The sequence below is a fragment of the Anticarsia gemmatalis genome, chromosome 21, assembly GCF_050436995.1.
Source record: "Anticarsia gemmatalis isolate Benzon Research Colony breed Stoneville strain chromosome 21, ilAntGemm2 primary, whole genome shotgun sequence".
NCBI classification, from domain to species: Eukaryota; Metazoa; Arthropoda; class Insecta; order Lepidoptera; family Erebidae; genus Anticarsia; species Anticarsia gemmatalis.
The window spans coordinates 6474742-6491132 of record NC_134765.1 but is presented as its reverse complement, the minus strand read 5'-3'; the positions used below and the strand labels follow the sequence as shown (position 1 = coordinate 6491132).

General features: G+C 34.4%; 3 protein-coding genes across 3 annotated transcripts; 1 reads left to right on the top strand and 2 right to left on the bottom strand.

Annotated features, from left to right (window-relative positions):
* Positions 1–86: 86 nt before the first annotated feature.
* Positions 87–6214, bottom strand: Gmppb (GDP-mannose pyrophosphorylase B). The gene is made up of 6 exons (XM_076128948.1): positions 5799–6214; positions 5291–5533; positions 3770–3899; positions 3379–3540; positions 2591–2755; positions 87–1322 (listed from the first exon to the last, which is right to left on the bottom strand). Exons 1-6 carry the CDS (start codon positions 5970–5972, stop codon positions 1087–1089), a joined length of 1110 nt encoding a protein of 369 aa, XP_075985063.1. The 5' UTR covers positions 5973–6214; the 3' UTR covers positions 87–1086.
* A 411-nt stretch (positions 6215–6625) lies between these two features.
* Positions 6626–13668, top strand: LOC142982435 (succinate--CoA ligase [ADP/GDP-forming] subunit alpha, mitochondrial-like). Its single transcript, XM_076128949.1, has 5 exons — positions 6626–6780; positions 8140–8504; positions 8669–8863; positions 11584–11763; positions 12773–13668. The coding sequence occupies exons 1-5, from the start codon at positions 6744–6746 to the stop codon at positions 12986–12988; spliced, it is 993 nt and encodes a 330-aa protein (XP_075985064.1). The 5' UTR covers positions 6626–6743; the 3' UTR covers positions 12989–13668.
* A 73-nt stretch (positions 13669–13741) lies between these two features.
* LOC142982237 (putative ATP-dependent RNA helicase DDX43) lies at positions 13742–16234 on the bottom strand. Its single transcript, XM_076128643.1, has one exon. The coding sequence runs from the start codon at positions 16099–16101 to the stop codon at positions 14107–14109; it is 1995 nt and encodes a 664-aa protein (XP_075984758.1). The 5' UTR covers positions 16102–16234; the 3' UTR covers positions 13742–14106.
* Positions 16235–16391: the final 157 nt, after the last annotated feature.

Below are 16391 nucleotides of genomic sequence, written 5' to 3'. Positions count from 1 at the left end.
TATTGAAAACCTGTCATATTGTTAAAATACACAATACAGGAAAACGCTTGCGCATCTCGCCATTTTTTCAAGAAATAAAACAAAGGTTGCATATTAAATAATTTCGTATTTCATTTAACACCCATATTACTAGGTATTTAACTACTAGATAAAATAAGTATTAAAACGAACATAAACTTATCCTAAATATTTTGGTGTAAAAATGGCAGTACATTTACCATGTTGTACGCTGAAGTTGAAGAAAGTGATCAATTCAAAGGCCATTTTAATAAAATCAATAATGGAATGTTTCCATTTAAAGTGAATAAAAAAACAATAATCGAGAATAATAAATTATCATTAAAAATAAATTTTTGGATAGTAATAAACCAAAAGTAAAGAAACAATTTTAAATGAGGTAACACTAATATAAAAATAATATCTTTATATCATAACAAAAGTTAAAAATAATTATTTATAGATTAATATAAGAATATTTTAAATGAATACAGTTGTATCATAAAGTTGTACATTTTATAAAGTTATATACAAAGGAACAATGGCCTGTTATTTAAGTGTTATTAAAAGTAAACAAAGTAGAAGACTTTTGACATAAATACTGGTCTTAAATTACATTGAGGTCAGTAGGCCGGATTAAAGAGATTTCCCAATAACATCATTATTATAACAATTCCTTTCAATTTACCTAAAATGTGATGACAACTGTAATAAACTCTTACAAAAAATAAAACTAAAAATCTAGCCCTTGTCTACTAGCAATGCCCGATATTTTATTTTGTATCTATCGATATACAATATCGATAACTTTTAATCGATATAAATATACCGATATCGAGAATCGTAAACAGATTTTTTGCATGAAAACTATCTTTCGTCTTTAAATAGCCTCAGGTGGATTTTAGACATTATTATAATATTATTATGTACCTTATTAACAAAAAATTTCGTTGCACTTCACAACCGAGCAACTATGACCGATAAGAGGCAGGCCTATTTTTTAGTTGCCTTATCTGCCTTGTCCTGTCATATCCGGCCTCAAAATAATATAAAATATCGGGCATTTGTCTACACACCAATCAGTCTTTATTACATAATAATCTGTGGTTCGGGCACGGAGAGCGCGATGGACTTGTGAGGTAGAACTTGGCCTCCGTTCACGTAAAGCTCGTCTTTAACAATGACGTCTTCGCCGAGGACTGTGCAGTTCTCCATACGGACCCACCGTCCGACGACTGAACGCCAGCCAACAATGCACCCGTCTAACCATGCGTGTTGCCGGACACATGCGCCTCGGAGGATTGTACTGCGTTTGATACATGCGCCTAGAAAAAAATATATTGCTGGATTAAAGACAATATTCATATCTGTGTACATAGGATGTTACAATTGGTGTTGGATGAACCGTTCATCCATAGCCGTTTATGAAATATTATGGTTTATTAACATGATGATAAAGAGTTATTGATGGGTTCTATTAAGCGATTAAAAACTCCTGATGATAATATGACGCCAACCCAGCTAACTCGCGTATCTCGAAAACTACTAATGTTATATAAATGTGTTTAGATAAAATACGATTGTTTCCGTTTGATAAATGACGACGTTTATGATGAAAAATATTAACACTATCAAATCTGGATATTTTAAAATCCACTTCACATCTAGCAATATTTGCTGTTGGCATTGACATTATTGTGGTCGTTCACCTTTAAGGATTATTATGAATCATGATAGCATCTAATCAATTTACACATACAATATTTTCAATATTTGTTATTACCATATCAGATTTCAAACAACAAAGGTAACACAGAACTTCAATCTGTTTCAAAGTCACACCACACATTAAGTAAACAGCATATATGTATTAACAAGGCTATAATATTTAAACAAATACAAAACTCTTTTGATATCATTCATATGAAAACAGCTGATTTTACAATTGAGTGTTTCAGCCAATCATGATAATATGACGTTAGTTTACTTAACCAATACATAATAATATGTTACATACATACATATACATATGTTACTATGTAGACTACAAACAAAAGAATCAATAAAGAATAGACAAAACAAATATACAATGCTGGCCATTAACAACAATCTTATTTATTTGCCAATATGTTTTTTACCTCAGTTAAGTACCTACTCTACTGCACTTTGAAGGACATCTGATAATGCACATATTATACTGGGTGCCCTTCTATTTATTGATATAGTATTATATCTATGTAGTGTGTAGAAGTGTGTAAGTATGTTAAGATAGTGTTACAGGTTATTGCACTTAGTTTACGATTTTCAATTACCTCGTATTTATTTGAGTCTCAAATGACTAATTATAAAGTTTATAGTTTATACTGTGCAACAAAAGAAGGTAGCCATATAACGAATTTCTTTGCACTGTAGGGTAGATAAAAATTAGAAGAGAATTAGATTTTTTCAAAGTATGCAGTATGTTAAGATTGTTTTTGATGATACAGATAGGTAAAATCAATTTAAGGGGAGAGTAGTTTGAAAAATACCTACACTTTCATTTGATGTATAACATACTGCTATAAACTATTATAATACTTATTTGATATCTCACCATCTTCAATAACAACATCAGGTCCAATAGTAACATTGGGTCCTATTCTGCAGCCCTTGCCGATTGTGGCTGTAGGGTCAATGAGAACATTGCCCACTACTCCTGTGCCGTCATACAACTTGTTTGAGTTCTTCTGACGTAGACTGTTCAGGTACAGACACATGCCTAAAATATAAAAAGTTTGATTTAATATTAATATTCACAAACATGTCACAGATGGTTTTTGAAATTATATAAATGAAACATTTACTTAATGTTTCATGCTGCAATGGTGAGGCGGTATCAAATGCGATTTTTTGTTTAAATTGAGGTATAAATGAATAAAGTATGAGTTTTTCTATCAATGGTTGCTCAACATTCCGAATTCGTTATTATTGCATAGAGCTCAAGTAAAGCACTTTTAATCAAAAAAAAAAAAAAATCAAAAATATTTTATTGACATAAAATCTGTTACAATATCCATACATTGTCCTGACATCTATGCTAGCCGAAGCTGTGTTACAGATGCCAGTGTCTTCACCCTTATTTATTAACATGACAATATTTTGTCATAAAACAGAAAGAGTATTAAGAAAATATGAACATAAAACTATAAACTTAATCAAAAACATTATTATGTGTGTGTGTGTGTGTGTGTGTGTGTGTGTGTGTGTGTGTGTGTGTGTGTGTGTGTGTGTGTGTGTGTGCGTGTGTGTGAGTGTATGTGTGTGTGTGTACGTGTGCATTTGTGTGTATTTTAATATATTATGAGTGGAGATTTAGTAGTAGTTAACTTGATTCATCATTACCTGTTAAAAAGTCTTTGGGCTGTCCAACATCCATCCAAAATCCTTGCAGTTCCATCGCAAATAACTGTCCATCTGTAGCCATGAACGGAAACACTTCCTTCTCGATAGACATCGGCCGTAATTCTATTCTGCTCAGTACTGATGGGTTCAGGATGTACATACCTGGGAAAAAAGCAAGAAAACTTTAACTAATTAAGTAATTACCGATAACTGGAGTAGGAAATGTAAGTTGTATAAAGAATCACAGGTACCAGATTGGCTGCTAAAGTCAAACTAACGCATTGTTATTAAATAACATTACGCAGAATTTAAAAACACAGTGTTTTATACTGTTATGCAGGACTTTAAGACAGACAATACAAGATTAATTAATAAAGACTTTGTAAGTTACCAGCATTAATTTTATTTGAGATGAATTCTTGTGGTTTTTCTACAAAGCTCTCAATCTGTCCATCTTCTTTGTAACAAACTACACCATATTTTGAAGGCTCCTCCACTTTGGTCACTACTATTGTGCCTTCCTGGAAATAAGAACACTATGTTAATTTCTGACAGTCCCTCTGCCTCAAATGGTAAGGACAAGTAAAGCTGTACTCAAATGATAGCACATGTAGGTTTTTCTGTTAAAGATGTTAAGTTCATGTAACTGTCATTAATTACATACATCAAAGATTTGCTATGAAATACCCAAAAATGTTTAAATGGAAGTACCATAAGTATCCTCATCATCATAATAATTAACTACATAGAACAAACTGTTATAGCTGATAGTTTTAGAGGTATTAACAATCCTAAAATTATAAAATAAATTCATATTTTATTTACAACCGGAACTGGCCCCAGAACAAGGCTGATTTCTAACATGCTATGTAGTTTGTGCTTTATTCATTGTATGTTATCAGAACTCAGTAACTACACAAACATAATAATATACATATAACAATGTATGGTATGAGTAACACAATCATTTTTCAAGGTTTCTACATCTAGTTGACTATGCAGTACAACACACTGGCCACTCTTATTTATAGAATAAAGTTGCATGTCAAATGCTAGATGCATTTGCACAAAGAATATTTTAATTGTTTAGAATAAATAAAATAATCTATGGATAGAAAGATAAACAAATCAATGTACAATGAACAAATAATAGCAGACTAATTATAGGGATAATTCTTTAAAAAATATGTTATTTAACAAGCTTTTATTTATTTATTATGTTCTCAGTCTGTGTTTTTTATAAACTTAATTAACCATGGTAAAGTGAGAACAAATATTAACTATAATACTTAAATAAACTAAAATATGCATTTATTCTTATAGACAAATTTATAGGTATGTACAATATTGAAACCAAAAATGAATCTTCTGAAGTATATATAGGTATCACTACTTTATTCAACCTTCATATTTATTAGACCATAGATCTCTTTATAAAGTTACTTATAATTACTATACAAACTATAAGAGACTTAGACAAACAAGCAAAGGAAAAACCACTTTCATCCTTAATAAATAATAAATGCATCAAAACAACCTTTTAAACTGCAGACCTTTACTATGTAGGATGCTGACCTTTTAGATAAACAGTTCATCAATAATTATAACTGCTATATCTTACAGTGTTATGTAATTGGATTAAAGATAAGTTGGAATTATTTTATCAGTATGTTGCTTGCATTCACAATTGAAATAGTTTGTTGATTTTTTTTATTGCATCTATTTGAGAATAAGATAGTTGTCAATATTGTATTAAGTATTATATCTTCTTTTAAATAACATTAATTAAAGGAAACAAATACAACTTGAGAAAATTCATTCATACATTCATTTTCCTTATAAGAATCATATATTTGTGATTCAAAACCTGCTTTTTAATAGTTATAAAAAACACAAGGAAAAAGATACACACCTTCCCATGACTTCTGTGGAACTTAGCAAGCTCTTTGAAAGGGAAATCACAAATGACATCAGAGTTCAGTACAAAGAATGGCTCAGGACTGGTGCTAAGTAGCTCCCTGGCTAGTGCCAGCGGCCCCGCTGTCCCCAATGGCTCAGTCTCATGTGAGAATGTAAGTGATACACCAAGTTTCGACACTTGCTCTGTTAACTCCTTTTCCATATCTTCAGCTCTATATGAAACAGCTAGTATAACCTGCAATACAAACATAAATGTAAACAGATAACAAAGTGTTATAGTTCTGATAACAAGTAAATTCCATTGAAAATGTTGTGTACTGATTTCTGAAGTATCCGTAAGTGTTTTATTAGAAGTTTCAAGATAAAACGAATAATACATTTAGTGTCAGTCGTAAAACTGTTATTTTTCGGAAATAAGAATATTGGCTTCAATTCTCAGAATTCGACGACCTGCATTCAGGATTTATTTATTTCAGGCAATAATATGGTCGTAATCTTACCTGAGTAACTCCGGCTTCAACCAGAGCTTCGATCTGATGCATAAGTATTGGTTTGTTCGCGAATTCCACCAAGGGCTTAGGTCTACTCAATGTCAAAGGTCTTAAGCGGGTCCCATAGCCACCAACAAGTATAAGGGCCCGGATTTCCCCCAATTTTTTGTCTGAACCGCACATTTTCACTGATAATCCGCAATCAACTTATAAGCCGGATATAAAATATTGTACGTGAGTTATTCGTAAAGCTGATGGAGTAATCTATACCACAAGCTAATGATAAACTTATATATAGTTAGTACTAACAATTGTTTTAATTTTTTTTGTATTTATTCTGCACAAACAAAAAATACAATTTTGTGCTAAATTACACGTCATAACACTCGCACATAGTGATGTCCAATGTATGGCATTGTGTGGTCCAATGATTGTTTCTCAAGTCAACCAATGAATGACACGAACATTATCGTCGCGTGAACCATTGAAAATTCTTTAGTCGAGTAATAGAGAATATTTACTAGGTTACAATACTTAATACATAAGAGTTTTCCTTACAACAGTGAAAAGATTCGAAGGTGAGAGTTGTAAACAAGACGAAAAATTATGTCGTTTTTTATTCGATTTAGCTTTGTGGCGATTCTGTCTTTATGCCTAATTCATTATTGAATGAAATATATCAAATTGATATTTGAAACTCATATTTTTTCGACTGCTAAGCACCATCTTCTTATGTCGCAACGATGACGGATCTTAAGAGCATTTAAAGATAGTCGATTGCTCAGTGAGAGTAGTGATCTAATATACAATATGTGTTCTAGTAACACTGCTTAGTGTTTGTCAGGTTTGTCAAATTGTCAGTTACGTAATGGCTTCTGACTGAAGCAGCCTGTCAGTGTCACTAAATTAATTTGTTACTTCTTCCATTTCAATAGAATAATTAAAATTTTAACAATGGCTGTCGCCGTCCGCATTTTATCCCGGTGTAAAGGTAAGGTCATTTATATTAATACATCGGTACAAAAATGTATCTAAAGATTTATCGTACAGCACATTCGGAAGATTGCACGTCACGTAATTTTTTTTTGCTGTGATAACCTCCCTTTTCTGCTTTTCATTTCTATTAGCACCTGCTAAAGTGGTGGATATTTTGTCCCTATTAAGTCCAATATCGAACAGGTTTACCTAATCAATGATACAAATAATATGATGTGTACTGTCAATGTCGTATTCATTATGCCTAATGTAACCGAGACCTTCATCTAAAAATACTATCACTGTCCGCAGTTGTGATAACTTTCGACAAAATGCCTTGTTATTATATAAACCGATTTATAAGCTACGCGCCAGTACTTGCGAAGTACCGCAAGTTTTCATTCAATAAAACTATGGATCAATATGTTGACCTTTGGTACTGTCAGCCAAAAATGATTTTAGACTGTCGTCTGATAATAAGGTGGCTATCTATTTATAAATATTCAACAAATATTGATATTGTTATCCTTTATCCATTCTTAAGATTAATTTGTTTTTACAATTTTATTACTATTTCATTATTTGCATATTTTGCTGTCACATGAGAGGAATTGTAGTGATATTGAATACAATATCACTATTTTTACAAGCTCCAGTGAGATGAGAAATTTCCTATTGTTTAATAGAAATAGAATCCAGATTCATTGAAAATTCTATATACCTTGGTACAATTACATTAAACAGTATTTTCATTCATTGGTTGTCAAATACTTATAACAAAAAGGTTTGTATCATAAGTATGTAATACCAGTAATTATGCATACAGCTTATAATGTTTTCTCAGGCTGCCCCACCCAGATTACACAATATCTTTTAGTGTAAAGAAAGATGCGCAGTCCTATCAAATAAATAAACCTCTGCAATATGATTAGATTAGATCTATTTTGTTGATTACAATGAAGAATGAATTGAGATTTTGTTGACTCATTACCTTAACATTCAATTTGATAAAGTGATCATCTTCAAGGTCTTGACCAAAGGTCTTTACTGTACACATCCCCATAAAAGATTTCTCTACACTTACTTCTTAGTACATACTACAATATGCAAAAAAACTATTTTGTCAGACAGGCATGGGATGGTTTTTTTGTTTAGGGTAATGAATACATTCCATCAAGTAACATAACAGCATACAATGAAAATTCATAAAGACCAAAATTAGTATTTAACACATTGTTATTCTACACATAGTCTCTTGTCAGTTTGAAGAAATGATTCATAATTATTACAATGCTAAACTTTTATATTCTTGTAGGCAACTTAACATAGCAATAAGTTTTGTTTTTATCTTATAAAGTTATATTTTTGTTCCCAGATGGTATGAAACTATCAAACCAAATAAGGTTCTCATCGGGATATTCCGATACCAGAAAGAACTTGGCCATCACAGCAGAAACAAAGGTCATAGTTCAAGGTTTCACTGGCAAACAGGGCACATTCCACAGTCAGCAAGCCATTGAGTATGGCACCAAGGTTGTGGGTGGTGTTTCACCCAAGAAGGCCGGCAAGGAACATCTTGGAAAGCCAGTGTTTGGTACCGTGAAGGAAGCGATGGCAGCCACTAAAGCTGATGCGTCCGTTATCTACGTGCCCCCAGCAGGCTCTGCTGCGGCTATCATGGAAGCTATTGAAGCTGAAGTACCACTCATTGTTGCCATCACAGAGGGTGTCCCCCAACATGTAAGGGAGTTTGCTTATTTTTTTTATTGTGCTCTGATGAAGAACTGAAAGAAAAGTTGAGTTTTGTTTCAGCAATACTTATAAATTTACTACCTAAATTAGTTCTGTTAATTTTTACACAAATATCGTAGGAACTATGGAAAATTATGTTTTAAATGTTACAGGACATGGTTCGTGTAAAACACGCACTGCTGAGGCAGAACAAGTCTCGTCTGTTGGGTCCCAACTGCCCTGGTATCATTGCGCCGGGACAGTGCAAGATTGGCATCATGCCGGCCGCTGTGCACCAAAAGGGATGCATCGGCGTCGTGTCCAGGTCGGGAACCCTCACCTACGAGGCCGTCCACCAGACCACCACGGTAAAATGTTATTATTATGTGCTTTATGATTTTACTAGCTGACCCGCGCAACTTTACTTAAGTCACTTAAGAGATAATAGGTCATATTCCCCGTTTTTGAAACATTTTTTACTGGTGCCTATAGCCTTCCGTAATAAATAGGCTATCAAAAAGTAATTTTTTTTTCAATTCAAACCAGTAAGTTCCTGAAATTAGCGCGTTCAAACAAACAAACTCCTCAGCTTTATAATATTAGTATAGATAGTATAGATTTGCTGATTACAATTAGAAAGTAAAGCAACCAAGGTTGACAATCTATGTCTTGAGAATAAAAGGCTTAACTACAGTCTTAATTAATATAAGGTCATGTTTAATAATTTTACGACAATTCAAACGAAATTCATTGTGGTTATTATTTACTTGTTGAATGCTTTCATGTTACTCAACAATTTTGAAATGCACCGGGTTCGGAATGACTCGACACGATTTACGACTAAACAAACATTGATAACAGAAGTTTCTTTGGACGAGTAAATAGTGATTATTTTGGTTAAAACATTAAATTACAGGTCATTATGACCTCACGTAAAGCACTTGAAACATAACGCAACAAAATGATAAAAACGAATTGATGTCCATCCCTAGTTAGTTGCTATGGATAAAAGTATAAAGAATGATGAGTATTGTTTATTCTTATCTGTTAAAAATGACTGAAAACGATAAAATATTCTATCTACGTTCAAAATTCAAAATTATTTATTGCAACAAACATGGTTCAGAGTTCTAATTATTTATAATAAAGTTTCACATATTTGGCCGTCAAACGGCAGGCATACGTTACTGCTAATATTGCAATCGTTTTTTTTCTACACAAATAACGCGTTTTGTTTCGCATCATTGATCTTGATTGATGTCAACAGTGTACTCATAATAGGAACGGCCTATTTATCTCAATTGATTGGAGTGCATTGTACGTTACCAACTTCATAGATACGCGTATCGATTTGTTTACGTCTAAAACTACACATCGGAGTATTGATAATTACTAACTCATGATGTTTGTACCGTTAAGTTTATATCTCTCTCTGTGCTATAGAGTAGTGCCTTGCAGTTGCATTATAATGATGAAAAGAATTGCTCTCAAATCAAAATTTACTGTAAACTACGATAGACACTGTACCTACTTCTTACGTTTAATATTGATAGATCTAAAAATATATCGTAGCTACTACTGCCCTAACCATGATACGTGCTACGAAATCACACTATGAAAATCTATTTTTCGACATACAAGCAATAAAAGAACTTTGTTGATGTCATTCTTTTATATTTATTATGTTTTAATGTAGGCAGCACAAACGGCTCTATACTTTAGTAATTTATTTAATTACTCGTGTCCAATTGCAAACCGTTGCTGAGGTTTATTACTCGCTATTATTTGTTATGCGATAAATCAGTCTTTGAAAGCGGGAGTCGGGTAAATTTTATACTTCTTATCTTTTATGAAACAACTTCGATTCCAAGATTAACGAAGCAGAAAGGGACTAAAGAAATATATATTACGAAACAACTGCTTGGATAATATTTTTGTTTTCAAGCACTTAGGTAACGATGTAGCATACACATTAATGAATGCACTACAGAAGTCATCTATGTTTAATTGCGTAATTATTAGGTCAAATCTTTCAGATCCACCACTCAGTATAGTTCACTGATTTAGATTGTTTTTTGATATACTTCAACAAAACTTGAATCTTAACCTTACCTACATTATAATAAAACACGAAGACTACTGCATACAGCAAATCAAGACTGCCGGTAACCATTAGCATAACCGGTGAACACCGCTTGCTACTTCGCATTTCTCGATTCATTTGCTTCAATAGGCTTCAAAACAAAATGCCGCAGTAATGTCGGCTGACTTATTATCGTATGTATGCTCCAAATGTCGTCACGTTTATGTAATACAGATTCTAATCGGATGTGTCAATAGATAGATAGTAATTTATAAGCGTCAACAACTTTTTGGTGTAGCTACTTGATTGTACGAAATGATAATCACGATTTGATGTTCTCTATTTAAAGATAACTCACGGGCCCTTATCTCTTAGAGTTTTGAAAATAACACACATGATGAGATTTGAAAAAAATAAGTGTTCGTTTAGCCAACTTTTAATACTTACTTATTGCAAACATGGATGCATTTATGCATTGTATGGACACGTATTGATGCATGAGTTGTTATTGTCGGGAATACGAGGGCCGAGGGGAGATGCAATTATTTGTACTTGAAGCCAACGAGACTGACGAGACACCGAGTGATTGATCCTTGTTATTGAGATGCTTTGACGAACAATTACTTTGTTGAATCGCTGCAACAATTTATGTTTATTCGTCATTGCTTTAGACAACCTGCGCAATAACACAGGAATCTTGGGATACAAGTATCCCAAGAGACATAAAAATAATATCTTAGGGGCTGTTAGTCAATACTTATTACCTAAATATTTTTTTGCCATTACTGTCCCACTGCTGGCCAAGGACAAGGGTCCCCGTAATGAGCGAGGTGTCAGGCCTTGAGTCCGCCACACTGGCTAAGTGCAGGTCAAGCCTTTGCATTCATTCATGAAATAATTTTCAGAAATATCGTCATATCGTATATATATCATATATACATATAAAGCAATACATAATGCTTTCGTAACATAATTCTAATAGTGATTTACATTTTTTTTCGACAGACGGGCTTAGGCCAGACGCTGTGCGTCGGAATTGGAGGTGACCCCTTCAACGGCACGGACTTCATCGACTGCTTAGAGGTGTTCTTAAGCGACCCTCAGACAAAGGGAATCATTCTTATCGGTGAGATCGGTGGCAACGCCGAGGAACTCGCTTCGGAATATCTCATCCAGAACAACACTGTAAGTAGCCTTTTGTTACTAAGTAGTTACAGATTAGGTATTTTTTGTTATCTAGATATTTAGAAAGCGAGATGATTCTCTGCTTTATTTTAAGAATGCGATGTTCTCTGGTTCTTGCCAAATGATCTGAAACTGTCTAGCTATTTGCTGATTAGTCTAAAACTGGAAATTCACTAGACGGACGTGCCCACGGGCAAGTCTGCAGGCGTTTCTGATTAGTCTAAAACTGGAACAGTTGGACATGCCCACCGGCACGTCTGCAGACATACCCGCTGGACCTCTCAACGCTTTCGAAAAGAAGAATACCTACCATATTATATGGGGGTTGTAATTCTGGTACTTAAGAATACGTATAAATTTTAAACACTAGTTCGTTTCGCAAGCCCTTTTTATTTAAGTTGAAATAATTTAAGACACTTTTGTTTTGTCTCCCCACAGACGAAGAAGGTAAAGAATAAGAAGTATTCCCGTTAACACCAACAAAGTATTATGTTTTTGGTTGTTTTAAGTTTGAATCATTGTTGATATACCTTTTATTATCATATGTTGTACATTCACGAGCATGATATAACGTATATCATTTAAGAAGGTTATCTAGTATCGTAAAAGTCATGAGTTTTTTCTCACAATCGTTTAGATAGTGCAATGATCATCTGGCCGATATTGTTCATTTGAACCATTTGTATGAGAAATGTTTCACTTTTTATTTATCGCAGTGTTCCATTTAGGTATATTCACTTAGAACACATACTAATGTACGTTTGCATAAGTATTGTGTAGTGGTATAATAACTGATCGTTTTTAAATAGTCATAATTGTTGAAGTAACCACCTTTTTTAAACTGTCTACTTTACTAGTTTAAAAAAGATGCAACAGATTTTATTAAATAAAGATATATTAAGAAATTATGCTCTATAGCATTTAACCTAGACAGTTCTTCAAACCTTGCATAACATTTACCATAATACATTATTCCACATCTCTATAACGAAATATTTCAAAATTTCAGGGTCAAAAGGCGAAGCCTGTCGTGTCCTTCATCGCGGGTCTGACGGCTCCTCCTGGCAGGCGGATGGGTCACGCTGGTGCTATCATCTCTGGTGGTAAGGGTGGTGCCCAAGATAAGATCAAGGCTTTAGAAAAGGCTAATGTCATCGTCACCGCCTCCCCCGCCAAAATGGGAGTCGAACTGCACAAAGAAATGAAACGACTAGAGATTATCTAAACTCTGCTATGTACAACGCGATCGAGATATTTATATAGTTTTATAGTTATTATATTGCTATTATTTATTTTCCAAATGTTGTTTCAATCTACAGTTAACTACTCAAAGGTGCAGTGATATAGTCATTCAATTTTGTGACACTGATGGTTATTTTTGACGATTCTTATGTTTATTTTTATTGAGAAATATATACCAATTTTATTATAAATGTACCTGTTCCTGAATAAAATTGATGGTGTATGGCACGAATCGTTAGTGGAGCACTCATTCGAATAATTCAACCCACAAGAATCAGACAGATCTTGAAACATCTAATGGTGTTTGTCTTCTAGTTATGTTACAACAATGTATAACATGTTGTATTCACTGTATCTTCCCAAAATTCTACTGTTTTAGTGGAATCTTGAACCAAGCATGCTGTTAACAAGTGTAAGAAGGTAGCATGTACAGTCACTTCACATCCCCTGTCTAAGTCTTGTGGTAGTTAGTAGTAAGAACTTGTATTTAATATTGTAAGTGTTATATGAATCGATCAAATTTCGACTTTGTAGTAGAATGTAAAAATTGTGCAAAATATTATTCTTTGTTCATGTTTATCTAGATCTTCGATTCGTTATGCTTAGCCATATTGTATGGCGGAATAAAAATGTGAAACTTGAAATACATGCTATCGAAAAATATGCTCTTTTTATTTGATATTTATGCCTGACTGTTAGTGTTTCAATAGGTTGGGTGAGAAATAAAAATCACAAATTGATTAAATACGAAGATGTAATGAGTTGAAAAAATAGACATAACAATGTCTGTTTATAATACTTTCGGTGGCTTACAAATCATGCCTAAATTACACAATAAATACTGCAGCTTAGCTATAACTAACATATAAAAGACAAAATAGTTACTACATCTATATGTAGAACTGGGCTTCGATAGTGGAACGTATTTTTTATTTCTATCACAGCAAAAAGTCAAACTTAATTCTATTTTTCTTAACAATCAAACTTCTATGTTCCTACATTTTTTTTAAATAGTGCCCTGCACTAAGTACACAGACAAAAATACACAGAGATATGAAAATAGTAATAATGAGAAAATGGTTAACAGAGATCAGATCTCATTTACCACCTATCTCTGCCGCGGCCACCTCGGCCGCCGCGACCGCCACGCCCGCCACGTCCGCCGCCTTCCTTTTCCCTACGCAACTTCATAGCCTCAAACCTTGTAGCCATCTGTTCCAATTCTTCAGGAATCTCTTGATTGGCTTCGTCGAGAATTTTGATGAGATCTCTGGCATTATTCCAATCATTTCTTGATACAAATGTAAGAGATATGCCTGTTTTTCCTGCTCTACCTGTCCTACCTACTCTGTGGACATATTCCTCAATATGCCTTGGGAAGTCCAAGTTAATAACATGTGTGAGATCTTTAATGTCAATGCCTCTTGAAGCAACATCAGTAGCAACTAAAATGTTGACAGTCCCATCTACCATGTCTTCAAGAGCTGCCTCACGATCAATTTGGTCTCTATCACCATGGATAGATTGGCATGCAACACCTTTAAGACACAACTCTGTAGTTATGTGTGTAGCTGTAGCTTTTTTGCCACAAAATATGATAACTTTGTCATTTGGATCCATATTTTGTAGGAAATCCCACAATGCAGCTTCTTTCTCAGCTTCCTCAACAAATAATATTTTTTGAGTTACAGTGTGCACAGCTGCAAGGTCCAGAGATCCAACATTTACTTGTATGGGATCCTTCATGTAAGATTCTGCAAGTCTACGCACACCAGGCGGCCAAGTGGCTGAAGTCATGATGGTTTGCCTATCAGGCCTCACATCAAATAATGACTTCCGGATCTGGGGTTCAAAACCCATGTCCAACATCCTGTCTGCTTCATCAAGCACTATATAAGAGAAGTTAATGATATTAAGATGCCGACCCAAGACTAAATCATTCAGTCGACCAGGAGTGGCAATGACTATGTCAACACCTTTAGAAACCACTTTTATCTGTTCTCTCCTGTCACCACCACCATAAAGACAAACTGACTTTATATTTTTGTACTGGTATTTAGACACCTCCTTGTCTATTTGCAAAGCAAGCTCCCTAGTTGGAGCCATGATCAAAACTGTTGGACCTTCCCTTTCCTCTCTAGGAGTAACTTGTCCTTCAATATGAATAAGTGCTGGTAGAAGAAAAGCTAAAGTTTTCCCTGTACCAGTTTGAGCAATGCCAATCATATCTTCACCTCTTAGTAAAATAGGCCAGGCTTGACTTTGGATTGGGGAAGGCTGCTTGAAGCCTTGTTTGTATATCTCACTTAAGATTTCAGGGTAATGTTGAAAAGCTTGTTCAAAAGTTAACACTGGATTTGGTATAGGCTTGAGACCAGGTTTATCATCAAAAGTCCTTTTAACTTGTATATCATTACTGGCCAACCGCCAACGTGTTACCTCAGCAGGAGTCATAGCAGCCACAGTAGGATCCTCCTGATAAAAATCCTTGACGACTGCCGGCAAATTCGCCCATCGATTCTGCTGGGCGTCATTATGAAAAGCATTAAGCTTTTCCCAATCAATCACTTGTACACCTTCATCATTGGTCTTAAAAAATTCAGCCGACCTACCGCTGTTCTCATTGCCACCGGTGGTTTCTTTAGGTGCCGGTCTGAAATCTTCAACTAAGTCGTTGATTAACTGTTCCGCCCTTGCGATCGCTTGATCCGATCCGGTCAGTGTAATGTCTGCCTCATTGCCGCTAGTATCACCTATCTTGATTCTAGTATCAGATTCAAATTGAAGATCACGAATCTTAGAGCCTCCCTTGCCTATTATACGTCCAATTTTCATAGAAGGAACATAAATGACTTTCTTGTTACCGGAATCTTCCTGTTGATAATTACGCCGGTTGTCGCGATCATTGTTGCGACGAAAATCTCCGCCGCTATTATTACCGCGTTCTCTCCAGTTAGTATCATTGTAGGAACCTCCTCTAGATCCTCTGCCCCGAAAAGTTCTTCCGCGATATTGGCGAGTATTTGTCGCGGGAACGCTCGGAGAAGGCGCTACCGCAACCGGCTCGCTTTCCCAATCATCATTCCATTCTGCCATTTTTTCAGGTAGAACTATTCTCAAGTAAATTATCAAGTGTAATTATTTTATTTCGTAAACAAATAAATGTTATTTATATACTATTTAAACATTCAAAACAAAACGATCACGATAGTCCAAAGAACTCCACGTGAATGTCAATGTCAAACTAGCAATTTTATTGACGAGTTACATTTCAACTTTTCTGAGAACTTATATTGAAATATTCTTTTCATTTTTTTCTACCGCAAGAACACGCCATAAGTGTAAAATGTACAACGACTAAAAATATAAAATTAAATGTAAATGAA

What these genes read in the sequence shown, in the direction of transcription:
- Gmppb (XM_076128948.1), bottom strand. Translation starts at nt 5,972, where the DNA reads ATGTGCGGTTCAGACAAAAAATTGGGGGAAATCCGGGCCCTTATACTT. An exon ending in CTCAAATAAAATTAATGCTG is followed by an intron (nt 3,541 to 3,769) that starts GTAACTTACAAA and finishes CTTTTTTCCCAG; the next exon opens with GTATGTACATCCTGAACCCA. An exon ending in TGATGTTGTTATTGAAGATG is followed by an intron (nt 1,323 to 2,590) that starts GTGAGATATCAA and finishes ATTTTTTTCTAG; the next exon opens with GCGCATGTATCAAACGCAGT.
- LOC142982435 (XM_076128949.1), top strand. Translation starts at nt 6,744, where the DNA reads ATGGCTGTCGCCGTCCGCATTTTATCCCGGTGTAAAG. An exon ending in CATTTTATCCCGGTGTAAAG is followed by an intron (nt 6,781 to 8,139) that starts GTAAGGTCATTT and finishes TTTTGTTCCCAG; the next exon opens with ATGGTATGAAACTATCAAAC. An exon ending in ATCTCATCCAGAACAACACT is followed by an intron (nt 11,764 to 12,772) that starts GTAAGTAGCCTT and finishes TCAAAATTTCAG; the next exon opens with GGTCAAAAGGCGAAGCCTGT.
- LOC142982237 (XM_076128643.1), bottom strand. Translation starts at nt 16,101, where the DNA reads ATGGCAGAATGGAATGATGATTGGGAAAGCGAGCCGGTTGCGGTAGCG.